A 15,733-nucleotide genomic window follows, 5' to 3' on the forward strand; every position below is an offset into this window, starting at 1 on the left:
AACAGGTGCTGTAGTGATTTCATACTGATCTAGGTAGGTTCTAATAGTTGGGTATAGATGGTTTCTGTTTGGTCACCATAGTTAAAACAATGGCGTTTGGGCAGCTTGAATGACATCCGTGTTAACTGTTTTGAAAATGGGTGTAAAAAATGTGTGAATCCAACGAAAAAGTGTTAACACATTCGCAGGACATGACTTCAGGTCTGCTGAGATGGTGATGATGAAGACATAGTGGATCCCAGTTTCTTTCAGCAGGTCAAAGCAATCATGAAAAACTGTAACATTAAATCAATTTATATTAATTCATGCTGCAATCATAAAATGTGCTTTCAGATACAGTACAAACAAGCAAAAAATCTAATAGCATAAACAAAAATTTCATTTAAAAATTATGCAACTCTAGGTGTTCATGCTGAAGTGGATATGTAATTATGTTATTCCCTAAAAAAAATAATCACTCGTGATCCTCAAATGTAGTTCTGCAAATGGTAGCTAAAAGAATAACAAGGTGTCACTGAATCCAGGATGAGCCAGCTGTTTCCCCGGCCCTTCACGCCACGCCATTGGCATGGAGATGCCAGAGATGTTTTTAATTTTGCACTTACTGTAGTTTGTTTGTTACACTTTCACCTTGGGACCACAGGTTTTTGTGATAATTTTTCTGTATCTGCACTTCAGGGCCAGAGGTTTTTGTGATTGTGTGCTGTGTCTGCACTTCAGGACCGCAGGTTTTTGTGATTGTGTGCTGTATCTGCACTTCAGGACCACAGGTTTTTGTGATTGTGTGCTGTGTCTGCACTTCAGGACCGCAGGTTTTTGTGATTGTGTGCTGTATCTGCACTTCAGGACCACAGGTTTTTGTGATTGTGTGCTGTGTCTGCACTTCAGGACCGCAGGTTTTTGTGATTGTGTGCTGTGTCTGCACTTCAGGACCGCAGGTTTTTGTGATTGTGTGCTGTATCTGCACTTCAGGACCACAGGTTTTTGTGATTGTGTGCTGTGTCTGCACTTCAGGACCACAGGTTTTTGTGACTGTGTGCTGCATCAACTTGCATGATACAGCATCTGCTGAATGCTGTTGATATAAGTGAGTTATAATATTTATGGTAATATAAGGCTTAAAACGTGTGAGGCAATAGTGGGTGGGAGGGTGGGTTTATAAGTATCAGCAAAAAACAGCCAAAATGACTTCCAGAAAATAGCATGAACATCTTTACTGTTTCGACTTCATATAACAACTTACAATGCAATGCAGGTTTACTAAGGTAAAAAGATCAGTACTACAGTTTTGTACCGATTTAAGATTCCTTACTGATATGAAATCACCAATGCCAAATTTAAAACAAAATTACTGTTTGCTACATTCGTGGAAGTACAGAAATGCACTGCTGCTATTCATGTGGATTTCTGATGAGGTGTGGAGTTCAGGTGCTGCAAAAGGGAAATGGAAAACATTACTCGGTTACTCAGACTAAACAGTATTTCTATTTCATATTTTTTCAGCTTCTTGTCATTTTACTTATGCCATTAATTAACAATGCTTACACTCACTTGTCCTGTTTATGAACAGCTAGCTAGTCCTGTGCAGGTCAGACGAGTTCAGGCAAGCCAGTTCGCACATCACTATTTTGCTGATTTGTTTCTTACTATTAGCTTTGATGAGTCTGGCCATTTTTCTCATTAACAAGGCATTTTCAGTCAATGAAATGCCATTGACTGGATGCCATTGTATGTAAACCATGGTCTAAGCACTGTGATACCTGAAAGGAGGGTGACTATTGAGATTTGAGATACTGAAATACTGGGCCCCCAAATCACACCAATTTTTTAGGGCCCCTGTCCCTCAGGGGCCCTTGGGATCATCCTAACTCCAGGTGTATGTCTTCAGTTCGCTGTGTGGTGCAGCAGACTGCAGTGTTAGCTTAATGAAGTGGTCATTAATCAAGTAATAGAATAGTGTATCAGAATAACCACGAGTACATGTGTGATATTCACTGAACCAATCTTCCACTGGTTGGCTTCTAAATTAAGATTACATAAAACATTGCAGCAATTATCCTATGTTGTGTCTGAAATTTTACTGTATCTGACTCTCCCTGCCGGCCCCTGGAGGATGGGCTCCCCCTTTGAGTCTGGTCCCTCCCAAGGTTTCTTCCTTCTGGGGAGTTTCTCCTTGCCACTGTCGCTTATGGCTTACTCACTGGGGGCTTTGGGTGGGGATGCTGTAAAGCGCTTTGAGACGATGTAATGTTGTGATAATGCGCTATACAAAAATAAATTTGTTGTTTGTTGTTGTTGTTGTAATTGAAGAGCAAATTTCCAAAGCGCAGTTATTCCACGGAATATGTAAGTACCATTTTTACAGAGTCCATAAAGTGACACAAGGCAGGAAATATTCATGCTAAAGAGTTTTGCGCCGTGAGCACAAAAACATCTGCAAGACAACACAAATGCTTTTTGCAATGGATTGCAAATGTTTGGCAAGGGAACGCTAAACTGTTTAAAAATAATATTTCCCAACCCTGTCTCTTCATGAGCCCCTTACATTTCTGCAGAAAATAAATGAAAGTTCTTTGAATTACATGAGGACCGAGTGAGTTTTGGCTCCCAGCGCTGTAACATATGATGAAGAAGCCGGACATTAGGTCACTGACGATCTCATCTCAAAAATAACACAGAATGAGTTGAGTGAGTTTTGAAAAGGCTCTTCCATCCTTCCCCGTTATAAAGAAAATACCGATGGGAAGACACTGAATTGAATAATATATGTATAAAGCCATTGCTCACCATGTGGGAAAGTCAGGCGCCCTCCAGGAATCCAGGTAAGTCTGAATGCCATCAAAATTTCTGATGGTGCCATTAACTTTCCCACAAGCACCGCACACCTTGTCAGACAGCTCATCGCTGACAGTGACGCCGAGATCCAGGGACAGACTGTAGGACACAATCAGGCCCGACTTGTTTTTCATGATGACTGTTTGGTCAGAGACTGTAACTGAAATCTCATTTTTCAGGACGGCAGGCAGAGACAACGGCCTTCCATTCAACTGGTGACCAAAAAGAAGAAGAAATTGTATAAATATGGGAAAATCGAGTTGGTATAAATATTCATTGGTTATATCCCAGATATCATGGAGGATTTTTTTAATCCCTGAATGCAGCAGATTCATCAAGAAGAAAACAGGAAGCCAGAGGAAGACCCTTTGCGTGCAGCTTACCCAGACGTCATGATGATTGTTAATGGTAATGAACATATCCTCAAAGAATGTGTGAACGGCAACAACGCTGGCGTCACCAGCCTGACCGCACATCTGCACGTCTGCAACCATGCGGAACCATTCAGTCAACACGGTCTGGTCACATAACTCCAGAATGTTGTAGGACCCCTTGATGGTGATGTCCCCACTAATTCCATTGAAGAGTGTAAAATCGCCACCGGACTTCAACAGACACTGGTTCTTGTAGCAGCCTCGTTTGCCATTCCGGATCTGGCATGTTTCATCTGCTTTGCACTCTGCTAACTTGCACACGACTGCTCCAGATGCCTGGCATGTGCAGGTCTTTCGACAGTCCTCTGATATTACAGATTCCCCAATCTAGAATAAAAATAGCCGAAAGCACTTTGTCATGCAATACAGTTACAGGGTAACGACTTTACTATTTGTATTAGGTATTAATCTTTTGTCTCTCCGTTAGAGCTGCAGGAGAGAGCTCAGCAAAGGACTTCACTCAGACACTTAATGCTTTTCTCATTACCTTGTAAGTGAGCCCATCTGCATAACAACTGCACTGGTCCAAAGTGACACAACCAGTTCCATTGAAGAAGTATCCAGAGTTGCATGCACATCCCTCATTACAGCTGGCTGTGCATTTTATCATGTGAGAAAGGCCAGGACAAGGACTGGAGCAGGTGTCTTGACAGACTTCAAAGTGGGTGTTGGCAGGGCAAGGTAACGCTGGACGAGAAAGACAATGTTTTCAGATAATAGCCCTGATGTTATTTTAGCAAGTTCAAACAAAAGACAAGTCTTTTCTAGAGTTGTATTCAGAATTTAATGCAAAAGGATGTTTTCCTTAGAAAAGAAATGGTAGTATTTTTTTCATTGTAACTTTCTTTATTATACTTGTAACAGAAAACTTATTACAGTAAATTAAATTTAAGAATCCCCCAAATACTTACGACAGAATGTTGGTGTCCTCCAGTTTTTGATTTCTGTTCCAATGTTCTGACAGTCAGCCACATAGGCAGCGATGCTGTGGCAGAGCATTTTATGGTCCCTGTCTGACATGCAGGTATCATAGACACAGTCTCTGAAGTAGGAGTTTGGGTTGATCAAGTTATGGCACTTGGCAAAGGGACCATTGGGATTTCTGAGAGTTTCACATTGCTCTTGCAATTGACCCTTCTTGTCCTCATCACAGTTTGGGCATATGTCCCCACTGCAGCCATCATCACAAACCACTCCAGACACACTCACTTTCCACGCTAACCCAAAGGTTAACAGGTCTTTGGCGGTTTTGCCATCAGGCAGCTGAAAGTCGTCGTTTGCCTTATAATTGAAATTGCCGCAGAGACCACAGGTCTTTCCCTCATAATTAGATGGAACAGTGATGATAACGTGATACACAAGGTCGTACTTGATGGTGAGTCCAAAGTCTGTCTTGATCACATAAAATATTCCATCCTGATAGGCCTCCACTACTGGAAAACTTCCATTGTTTAGCTTCATTGGAAGATTAGCTAGAATGCCGTTCACCTAGGAAATTAAGTGAGCATTTTTTAGGAACTCTTTATTCTACATATCAAATGAAATAAAACTAATAACTTAACCAAAAGAAGAGAGAACATGTATTAGTACATGTTTTTCACAGAGTTGCTGCAGGCTTATTCATCGGCCTTTGATCTTTGATGCTGGTCCATCACAGCCCTGTCTAGTTCATGCACACTGATTCACTGAACCATGTCCTTTTGGAAGTGCGGGAGTAAACACACGCCAAGACACAAACTCTAAATGCACAAAGCTTGATTCATGAATGAAAACTATGGGCAAGGCAGCAATGCACATCACAAAGTTATCATGTTGCAAGTTTATGTTAAGGCCTATTTCGACTTAGACTACAATATATTGGAACATAACATGTTTTTTTTACGTGATTGGGTATAATCTACTTTGATTAATCAGTGAAATTCAATTTACTTGCATGATTACATTTAAATATTAATTTAGAAATATTTTTGTAATTTTCTGTCACTAACCATAATCAATCCAATTTGGTTCCTCCGCAGAATCAGAGTGTTTCCATAGACCTCTAGAGCCACAAGCTTGGCGACTGAAACCTTTTGGCTGGATTGAGGATACCATCTCTCATTCTCCACCACAACTGTGAAGGGGGTCAGGTGGGTTCCTTCTATGTGGCAGGCTTTGGCAGCCACGTAGGTGCATGTGCCTTGGAAATCGTAGGTGGTGTTGTCAAATGTATTGTAGTGAGGGTCTCCATAAATGGAGCAGATGCCATTTCCGAAGGGGTAGCAACCTCTGACGCCATTTCTTATCTCACACTTTTCATGGGCAGCACAGGAGAGTTTCGAACACAGCACCTGAGAAGCAGATATCAGGTTTAGAAGACCTCAGAAGAGTTCAAGTGGCTAAATGATTAAATGCCAGAACTTATGCTCCCTTACACGTCCATCATCTGTGCATTTACACTCCACATCGCATGTTGCATTGGGGCTGAATGTTTGTCCCAGATGGTAATACATGCCATTGAACATACAGCCACACTTGTTAAAGGGGACACACTTGTTTCCACTCAGGATGAAGCCTTTGTCACAGACACATGATTCTTGACATGAAGTGTCACAGCCAACAGGAGGGGACAAGTTTCCACAGGTAGCTGGACAGCCACTGGCACAAAGGCTGTACTGACTGTTGGCAGGACATTGTTTATCTGGAAGCAAAACACATAGACTGTTTTATGTAATGGATGCAAGGTTCACAAATGATCCATAGATCAAATCATGCTTCATAATTTAAACCCCCAGTGGAGTAATTTCTTGCATATGCAGGCCACTCAAAGACTATAGCTGAGGATGATTTCTGCGTGCAAAACTATGAAAACTGGCTGACACTCACCACAGAAACTTCTAGATCGCCATTCAGACACTTGGACTCCATTCTTCTGACACAAGGCAACATAAGCAGCCAGGACTGAGCACTGTGCTCTGCCTTCACCCTTGTTGAGGCAGACATCATTCATGCAGCTCTGATAGAATTCAGTTGGGTCTACCTTGGAGAAACAGCTACTGAGTGGCCCATGGTCATCTTTCAGGAGGCCACAGTAACGGTCGTTCTTATACCAGATCTTCTGGAAAAAACTACAGCTCGGACAGGGACCGTTGCAGCCTTGGACACAGCCAGGGGTTTCTGCCACACGCCAGCTCTGACCCATCTCCTGCCCAGTTGTCGCAATCTTTCCATCACTCATCTGCATATCATCCTTGGGGTTGCTGTTGTAGTTCCCACACATCCCGCACATTGCACCCTCATAGGTCTTAGGAACAGTGACGGCAGCCAAACTGCTCCAGTCATATGATATTATTACTCCAAAGTCAGTTTGGATCGTAGCAGAGAAGCCGCTTATGTATATCAACACCTTGTCAAGCAGTATGACAGGAAGGAAGGAGAGCTCGCCATTTATCTGAAATGCAATTGGGAATGACACAAAATTAACATTTAAAAATGATAATTCAGCACGGGACACTATCTTGCTTACTTTTAAAATTCATACGTTTTATTAATAATTGTCAATAATTTCTATGCAGATGCTACGGGTCATCTGTATAGAGAAAAAACTGGGAATGTATTAAGTCATAAAAGAATCATACCATGCTGATTTATTTATATCTCATTTGATGTTTTTTTATAAATTAAGAAAACAAATTAGTCTTAATTGAATGGTTACGTTTAAGTAGTTTTAATTAAATGCACTCACCGTCACCAGACCTGGGTACTCGCTGCTGATAATGATGGTTTGGCCGTACACCTTAACTTCTATCAATTTGATACTGGAGCTGAACTTGTTACCATCATATTCATTCTGCACCAGGACTTCAAAGGGCTCCAGATTGACACTTTTGGAGCAAACACTGGCCATCTGATACACACAGCTGCCCTGGAAGTCATATGGCTCCCCATCAAAGGTAATATAGTGGGGGTCACCATAAGTCATGCAAGTAGCATAAGAACTTGGATAGCAGTCTCTGATTCCATTAACAACCTGACACTGTTCCCCATTCTGGCAGCTGGTTTCCTTACATGTGATTTTTCCACCAGCATTGCAAGTGCATTGGTTGTTGCAGCTGCCATCTCCCCAGAAGGTGGTTCCCGCTTGTACGTAGCGATCCTTATACCAGCAGCCACACTCGGAGGGAAGCACACACTTGTTCCCACTCCGTACATAACCTGCATTGCAAGCACAGGTCTCCACACAGTCACCCTTGCACAAGGAGGACAAACTGGGTTCTCCACATGTAGCAGGGCAGGCGTTTCCACACAGCTCGTAGTGACTGTTCTCCGGGCACTTGGGCTCAGCTGAGAAGAACAAACACAAAACAAAAGGAACATACTCAGCCTCTCTTACTTTACAATGATCGGATTGTAGATGAATTGGAGAGGAATCATTTCAGATCCTGAGAATAAAAAAGATTTCCATGGCAACAGAATACTGCCTGATACTAGTTGAGTGCTTCATGCAGCTGTGTACTCCTACTTCAGAGACCTGTATACTGTTTGCCCCTGTATTATATACATACATTTTACAGGTTACTTACGGCAGCCAGCCAGTCCCCTCCAGTTGAAAACCTTGATTCCAGCTCGCTGGCAGGTGTCGGTGTACACCTGCAGGGTGCTGCACAGGTACTTCTTCACTCCCTTGCCCATGCAGAAGTCATAAAGACACATCTCTTTGTAGAACTTGGGCTCAATGATGGCTTTGCAGCTTCTGAAGGGCCCATCCATGATCTTTGTAAGAACTTCACAGAAGACCTCTGCCTCCCATTTTTTGATCCCACTGCTCTTGCAGTTCTCACACTGAGCTGAGCACTCATCTTGGCAGGAAGCATCACCTGGTCCCCCTGGAACCTTCCAGCTCTTGCCCAGAGCCACTATGCTGCCAGCTTCAGTGCCACTTGGAGTGGTGAGGTCATCATCTTGGTTGCCGTTGAAGTTCCCACAAAGACCGCACACTTTGCCGGCATAGCTGTCATTCACAGTAATCAAGATGTACTCCTCCCAGTCATACTGAACCGTCAAGCCAAAGTCTGCCTCTAGGATTACAGACATACCACTCTGGTACATGTTGACCGTGTTGCTTCCATTTTCTACAGTGACTGGGAGACTCCCGATCTCATCGTAAATCTACAAAAATTAATCACAGTGTAAGTAATATGCACCTGCATAATTGTGTAATAACAGGAAAGATGTACCTGTTCCATGTTCCTAAAGAACATGCCACCCGATCTACCTTGCACCCGACCCCCATGGCCCCCCTGCAGGTGAGGGGCCCACAGAAGGTGGACCCACGTACTTGATTCGGACTATGCCCGACCGGGCCCTATGGGTAGGGATCCAGCTACCAGGCTCTCGCTAATGAGCTCCCGTCCTGGTCTGACTCCAGGATGGAGCACCGGTCTCCCCAATCCAGGCAGGGTCACATGATCATTTATGTTGATCTTCATTGTGAATGACACTTTATCTGGCCACTCACCTTGGACCAATTTGCCTTTGGGGATCCTGCCAGGAGCAATAGCCCTTGACAACATACCTCCTAGGATCATGAAGGCACACAAGCCCCTCCACCATCATAAGGTGGTGATTCATGGAGGATGGGTTACTGCCCAAGTGAGGCAAGAAAGGAGCAGGATATCAACAGGCAGATGGGTGCAGTGTCTGCAGTAATGTAGGGCCAGCACTGTTCTGTACTTGTAAAGAGGGCGCCGAACCAGAAGGCAAAGCTATCGATTTCGTGGTCGATCTATGGTTCTACTGTCACCTACGGTCACGAGCCTTGGGTAATGACTTAAAAAATGAGATCACAAATACAAGCATCAGAAATGAGTTTGCTCTGCAGGGTGTCTGGACCCAGCCTTAGAGACAGGGTGAGGAGGTCAAACATTCAGGAGGAGCACTGAGTAGAGCTGCTGCTCCTCCACATCAAAAGGAGCCAGTTGAGGTGGTTCGGGCAACTATCTAGGATGCCAACTGGGAGGAGACCCGGGGCAGACCCAGGACCCGCTGGAGAGATTATGTCTCTTGGCTGGCCTGGGAATGCCTTGGCATTCCTCCGGAGCAGGTCTGGGCATCACTACTTAGACTGCTGCCTTCACTACCCGACCCCAGATAAGAGGTGGAAAATGAATGAACGAATTAATTAATATATAACTGTTGTTATAAATGTGTAATTTCTCTGCATTCAGATTAAGATCTAACATTAAGATTAATAGTCGTTCTTATGGCTTAAAGCCAAAATTCATCAAAAATATCACTGCACACATAATGCAAAAAATTCTATTGACAAAATCATATTTTATGACACATTTTAGAATGATAGTATGAATCATGTTTGCTTACCCTGACAAGCCCAAACTCTCCTCTTACAATGGATATGACAATATCATTGATTTTGATGGTGACAGCACCCACTGAGGTGACCTGCAACCCAACGAGATTTTCATTCTTGGTCTCCACTTGAAAGCTGGGGTGGTCATCATCAACATGGCAGTTCTTGGCCATAATGTAGGTGCAGTTCCCCATGAAGTTGAAGTATTGTCCATCGAAGGTACGATAGTGTGGGTCACCCATAGCCCAACAGGCACCAGCTTTCGACACGGGTTCGGCACGTCCCACAGAGCAGAACCCTACAAACATGAAAGATGGTTGGAACGGATTTACACCTCTGTTGGTGGAAACCTGCACAACCCTAGAGGTTTCAGACAGCAGCGTCTGCCACTGTGCCACCTGTGTTTAACCCATTTCACCAAAAGCATGATATTAAATGTGTTTTTTGTGCAAACTCCTAAGAATGAAGAAATGCATTTGGGGTTCTCGTCAGTTTAACAATGAACTGAAAACTAATGAAGGTCAAATATGGTTAATATCATGTAATGTCAGCTGGCTCTATGTTCTGACTATGTAGTGTTTTAGGGAGGAACAAACCACTGTATGTAGTGATGTGTGATTTTATTAAGCATTCCATTCTGCTTGCAGGAAGCAAGTTATTTCAGTCAGAAGTGATCATTTAAGTCGTGATTTCTGCTACAATTTAGGACAATCATCAAGGTAAAATTATGATGAAAGAAACAGAACTCAATGTCCTTCAGTACTTACCACACAGCAACAGTGCTGCACAGCATGAGAGCAGCCCTCTGATCCCCATGGCTGAAATCATACAACATAGTCAATCTTCCAGATTAACACACATCATTCAGTTAATCCTGCAAGGAAGATATTTCTGGACCACAATGCATAGGGTGTAATGTCAAAACAGGTTTAAAGGAAAGCCGGGCTTGCATTAAGGTACGAAAGCTAAGAAGGATTACTTTTGGCTCCTTATTCTCAAAAACAATATACGTACCATAAGATGTTACGTTAAAAACTGAAAAATCATAAAATTCTATTAATAAGCATTTTATGTATGGAAAGTATGAAAGAAAACAGGTACTTTATAACTATAAATAACTGGCAGGTAGGATTCTGGAACAGATAGCCGAAAGAAACAACTAGACGTCACTCACCTGATCTGGACAATTGGCCTAATGGTAAGTGGCCTTACGGGACATTACTTAAATTCTGCTGGGTCACCACTTGCAAGCCAATCAGGTTAGACCTTGCATGTTTGACAGTCTGGGGGACACACCCACGAGTCGTGTCCTGTCTTGGAAAGACTTCGCCAAGACCCCGGAGGCTGAGGATTATTTAAAGAAGTCACACTAAACTTTGTGGATTACTTCATTTTGTAATAATTTTCTTGATAACATGAATGTTCTCTGGAAGTTGCAGGTTATAAATCATCAGAGCAATAAGAATCATAAGAAGGACATCTTTTTATATTTTGAATGGATATTAATAAACTGATGATACTTAAAACTGAATTACACAGCATGCAGTTTTTTAAGAGATTAATATTTATCAATCCCCTTCTCATTTTTTAAGAGAACCCCAATTAAAATAACATAATTATGTGAAATGGTACATTTATTACTGGACCGTAGATACTGATATCAACAAATATTGAAGGTTTTTCCACTGACATAAAATCATAATTTGTCTAAATTGACTGAGCGCTTGAAAGAAAGTAAGGATTAAATGAATGCTGATTGGTTTCAGATATTCAGTGAAAAGAAAACCACAGCAAACAATTTATATTTGCCTGAGTGAAGAAAAATTGATGGGTGAAGGGAGTGTCATTTTCTATTGTTTTCAAATTTCACAATGCCATAAAGTAAACAACCTAGAGAGTAACAAACTTTCAGCTATAGGTGTTTCTCTCATACAGAACATATGCTCAAGTGTGTGTTACTTTACTATTTAATTGAAAGTGTGCCCATGTGGCGAAGATGTTGTCATACATTTGACAAACATGATTCGAGCTCTTCTGCAATCTTTAATACAAATAATACAACAAACTAAACAATACAGTGTGAGAAAAAAATAGGGTAAGATGCTTAAGAATCTTAAATTATATATTCTGCATAAAATTTGTAATACGTTACAAATAATGTTTTTGATCAAACAATGACAAAAGTGCATGACTATATGGGAACATAGAAATGCCAGACAGACAAAAGAAATGCCATTTGCTCCATTCAAGTTTGATGTCAACATGACATATGATCTGAGATTGACTTTTGAAAAGAAAATATAAATGGCTTTCTGAAATTAATAATAGGGATGTCAGACAAAGTGCTGAATGTAATGCAACACCCTTGTGGACCTGTTGCAAAATACACTGATAAAAATTCCCGATAAAATCTTTTGAATTTGAATTAAAGGTGAGGCACACACCATGAATATTAGGACTGTCAGCACACATGCAATACTGCTACAATTTTACTTATGAGTCTAGGGAAGGTTTTTCATTGCTCATGACAGTGTGAGATGAAATATGACCGCTATCCACATGCTGCGGACTAAAACAAGCAGTCACGACAGGAAATGTTTACTGACAGAGACTAATGGATTTATGAACTTGTTCTCTGTGTTTGGAATGGGACGCAGCCTGAAATGTTGGAAAAATAGGACTAAACTGTCCACAATTAAATTAAAAGATTTTAAGTTTATAAATAAGGGAAAACAAAATATCAAGTAGCATGCCTCGCAAACTGATTGCTTCTAACAACTTGATTTGTCAAGACAGGGATCCTGGTTGGTGACCCCCCCCCCCCCCCCAGGTCGACACATGGTCCAGTCCCACCCTCCGTAAATGTAATGTGCCTCATTCTTGACTCCCTGAGCAACCACTCGTTCAACACAAAGTCAAACCAGCGGTACCCAAGGATTCTCCGAAGAGACACAGTACCAAAGGAGTCCAGTCTTTGTCTCAGGTCACTGGATAGAGTCTATGTCTTGCAGTCATACAGCAACACAGGGAGAAACAGAACTCTGAAGACATGGACCTTTGCACCTGCACCCCTTTCCAGCAACCTCATGACCCCCCCATGCTCTCCCAGTCCATCTCCTGACTTCATAGGAAAGGTCACCAATGAAATGAAAGTCACTGCTGAGATAAGTGAGTCCATAACTGGGGCCACAGCCGGCACTAAGAGCAGTGTTGTTCCCCTGTAGTTGCTGCAATCCAGGTGATCACCCTTCCCTTTCCAGATAGAGACAACAAGTCTCATTTTCCAGTCAGTTGGGATGATGCCCATCTCCCAAGTGAAAGCAAAGATTGCTTGCAATGCCAAGAGGACAGCCTTACCATCAGCCTGGAGAAGTTCACCCAAGATACCACAGATCCATGCAGCCTAATTTATACCTGGCTGATATGCAACAGAGATGTCCAGCGTCTTAGCAGGAGGATCAGCTTTAAACAGCTTCTCAAAGTAGTTGACCCAGCATGATATAATCGCAGTGTCATCTGTGAGGACATTCCATCACACTGCCCTGACTGTAACTCTCCCCAAGTATGGCAGCCATCAGAGCAACCAAACCAATAACAGGTGGACCCACCTACAGAGATTTGGTGACTCTCTGGTCTGCATACCTCAGAGAGTGCAGTCACTGAGATGCAGAGTGTTCAAAGTTCCCCAGACAGCAGGGGAAGATGGTTATCATGCCGGAGAGGCAGGACATTCCACACACCTACTGGATGGGCCACCTCAGATTAGGACCCGAATGCCGCCGTGCAGCAGGTGACACCTGAGCACCACACCAGCTCCGATCCCCAACAGACCTGACCCGACTGGCTCTCCGGCAGTTTCGACTCCTCTGGAGATGATGCTCCTGAGGGCTTCCCCCATCCCCTTCATCATGTCTGGAGCCTCCCTGTGGGCAGCTGCAGCAGAGCTACTCCCACGGAGAGCAGAAGAGCCCTGACTCTCGTTTTGGAGCTGGGTGAAGTTTTTATGGTGGCTGGAGTGTCCGCCTCCAACCCCAAATTTTTCCCTGCAACTTGGAGGGCCGCTTGCAGAGCCAGATACCCAGGACCATATCGGAAATTGCCCCAATCATAACCCTCTACACTTGGAAGATTCCTCACAGGCAATTTGGTAAGTGTCTGACTACTGAGATATATGAAGAATGTAGAAAGTTACGGAATGTTTTGGTCCTCACCAAGAAGTTCAAACTTCATATGGCCTGTGAGGGTTCTTTTTGTTTCACCGATCCATAGAGTTATGTTATTTGGGGTTGAGTTTGTGGGTATGAGGCCAGACAGACTATTATCAAAGAAAGACCTCAGTGAAAAGTACAGATGAATATCAGTGCATCCTGCCTAGATTAGCATAACCAGGCTGGGTGTGCTGTTCACCAGGCTGGGGGGTGCTGTTCACCAACTGGGGGTGCTGTTCACCAGCTGGGGGGTGCTGTTCACCAGGCTGGGGGTGCTGTTCACCGGCTGGGGGTGCTGTTCACCAGGCTGGGGGTGCTGTTCAGCAGCTGGGGGTGTTGTTCACCAGCTGGGGGGTGCTGTTCACCAGGCTGGAGGTGCTGTTCACCATGCTGTGGGTGCTGTTCACCAGCTGGGGGGTGTTGTTCACCAGCTGGGGGTGCTGTTCACCAGGCTGGGGGTGCTGTTCACCAGCTGTGGGTGCTGTTCACCAGGCTGGGGGGTGCTGTTCACCAGCTTGCACATGTTGGATGGGCCACCACTGTAACTCAGCCGGCCTCAAACCCAACATGGCTTCTTAATGCATTCTCAGGAACTCACCAGCAGCAAGGTGAGGGTCAGATGAGGGTCAGGTGCACTGCCTTTGAGTGGCATGAGCAGGAGGTAGCAAGAGAGATTACACCTTGGCAATGGACCCTGGCTTTGATAATGCGGAATATTACCTCACTGGGAAGGAGTCTTTGTTAGTGCAGAAGAAAGGTATGCATTAGATATAGTCACCTTACCTCCATGCATTGTGTGGGTTCTGGAAATAGACCTCTAACTCGGCAGTGGAATCTCTCCTACTCTAGAGTTCCCCACTGTTAAAGATCATACAGTGGTGTGGAGATGATCATAAGTGGCAGGACAAGGGCTGTACAGTTGGAATTTGTCCCAGTGAAAGTCAGGGCTGCTCCCACGTGATCAGGAGCTGCAGAAGAAAATTCAAACTATTTTTTATTTGTTTCGGATGCTTGGTTTAAAAGAAATGCAGGTACTATTCGCTGGTGGTTGGTTACCACTGACCCATGTGGTGGTGTTCACCCCTGTTTCAGTGTGGCGGGTTCCCAACAGGCTGATGCATTACAGTAGTCATCATCAAACTCTCTTCAAAATTTCTCATCAGTCAGAAGAAGCGTTTAGAACGCCCATTACTTAGTAAAAACTCCGTATTGGGCTGGCATCCCATCCCAGGTCTCCCGTGCTTCCTAGAGGGAGGGCATCATAAAAGGGGGGACAGAGTTACTGTGACAAAAATGTGGAACATAACTGGATTGGTCTGGGTTGGGGGCCCAATATGATATGGTTACATGGGGCCCTAAATTTCCAGCAGCACCCCCGCATAAAATATATTATACTCAAAGTTCTTGTTGAGTAGGTACTGGATAAGCAGTTATGGAAGATGAAATATTATTACTTTGTTTTAATTAAATATGACCTTGTAAAACACCTTCCAGTTCATTTGAAAGGTACAGTAGTAACATAACATAAGTCCTGTAAAACAGTGGCCTGTGGACAGGTCAACAAACTGAATTAGATGGAGTATTGTTTAAGCAGCTATTTATACCCACAAGAAAGAATTAAACGCTTCAGGCTGATCACAAGTCAGATAAGTAAACATTTTAAAGAGAATACAATAAGCAGATAAACCCCCCTTCAACAAAAGTTGACATTGAAATGCACGAAACAATCACAGGCTTCTTAGTGGAATTACACCCATGTATAGAGAATTGACCCGGGACAATTCATTGTGGTCTGGGAGGGCAGCAAAGTAAACTGATTTTGTTTGTTTGTGATATGCCTATAATACAGAGCTCTTTGCCAAAGGAGGCTTCTGTTGATCAAAAAAATTAGATTCCAGTTTTACATA

General features: G+C 43.3%; 1 protein-coding gene across 1 annotated transcript; it reads right to left on the minus strand.

The window, feature by feature from the left end:
* Window positions 1–1,292: 1,292 nt before the first annotated feature.
* On the minus strand, window positions 1,293–8,388 carry LOC111839737 (IgGFc-binding protein-like). Its single transcript, XM_072706015.1, has 10 exons — window positions 7,832–8,388; window positions 6,994–7,592; window positions 6,135–6,699; window positions 5,684–5,949; window positions 5,258–5,599; window positions 4,181–4,757; window positions 3,757–3,956; window positions 3,219–3,596; window positions 2,788–3,047; window positions 1,293–1,431 (listed from the first exon to the last, which is right to left on the minus strand). Exons 1-10 carry the CDS (start codon window positions 8,355–8,357, stop codon window positions 1,425–1,427), a joined length of 3,720 nt encoding a protein of 1,239 aa, XP_072562116.1. The 5' UTR covers window positions 8,358–8,388; the 3' UTR covers window positions 1,293–1,424.
* Window positions 8,389–15,733: the final 7,345 nt, after the last annotated feature.

Source organism: Paramormyrops kingsleyae, chromosome 23 (genome assembly GCF_048594095.1).
Source record: "Paramormyrops kingsleyae isolate MSU_618 chromosome 23, PKINGS_0.4, whole genome shotgun sequence".
Lineage (NCBI taxonomy): Eukaryota > Metazoa > Chordata > Actinopteri > Osteoglossiformes > Mormyridae > Paramormyrops > Paramormyrops kingsleyae.

Coding starts and splice junctions, on each gene's coding strand:
- LOC111839737 (XM_072706015.1), bottom strand. CDS start 8,357: ATGTACCAGAGTGGTATGTCTGTAATCCTAGAGGCAGACTTTGGCTTG. Junction 4,758..5,257: donor ACCAAATTGGATTGATTATG/GTTAGTGACAGA, acceptor TTAATTTCCTAG/GTGAACGGCATTCTAGCTAA. Junction 3,957..4,180: donor GAGGACACCAACATTCTGTC/GTAAGTATTTGG, acceptor TTTCTCGTCCAG/CGTTACCTTGCCCTGCCAAC.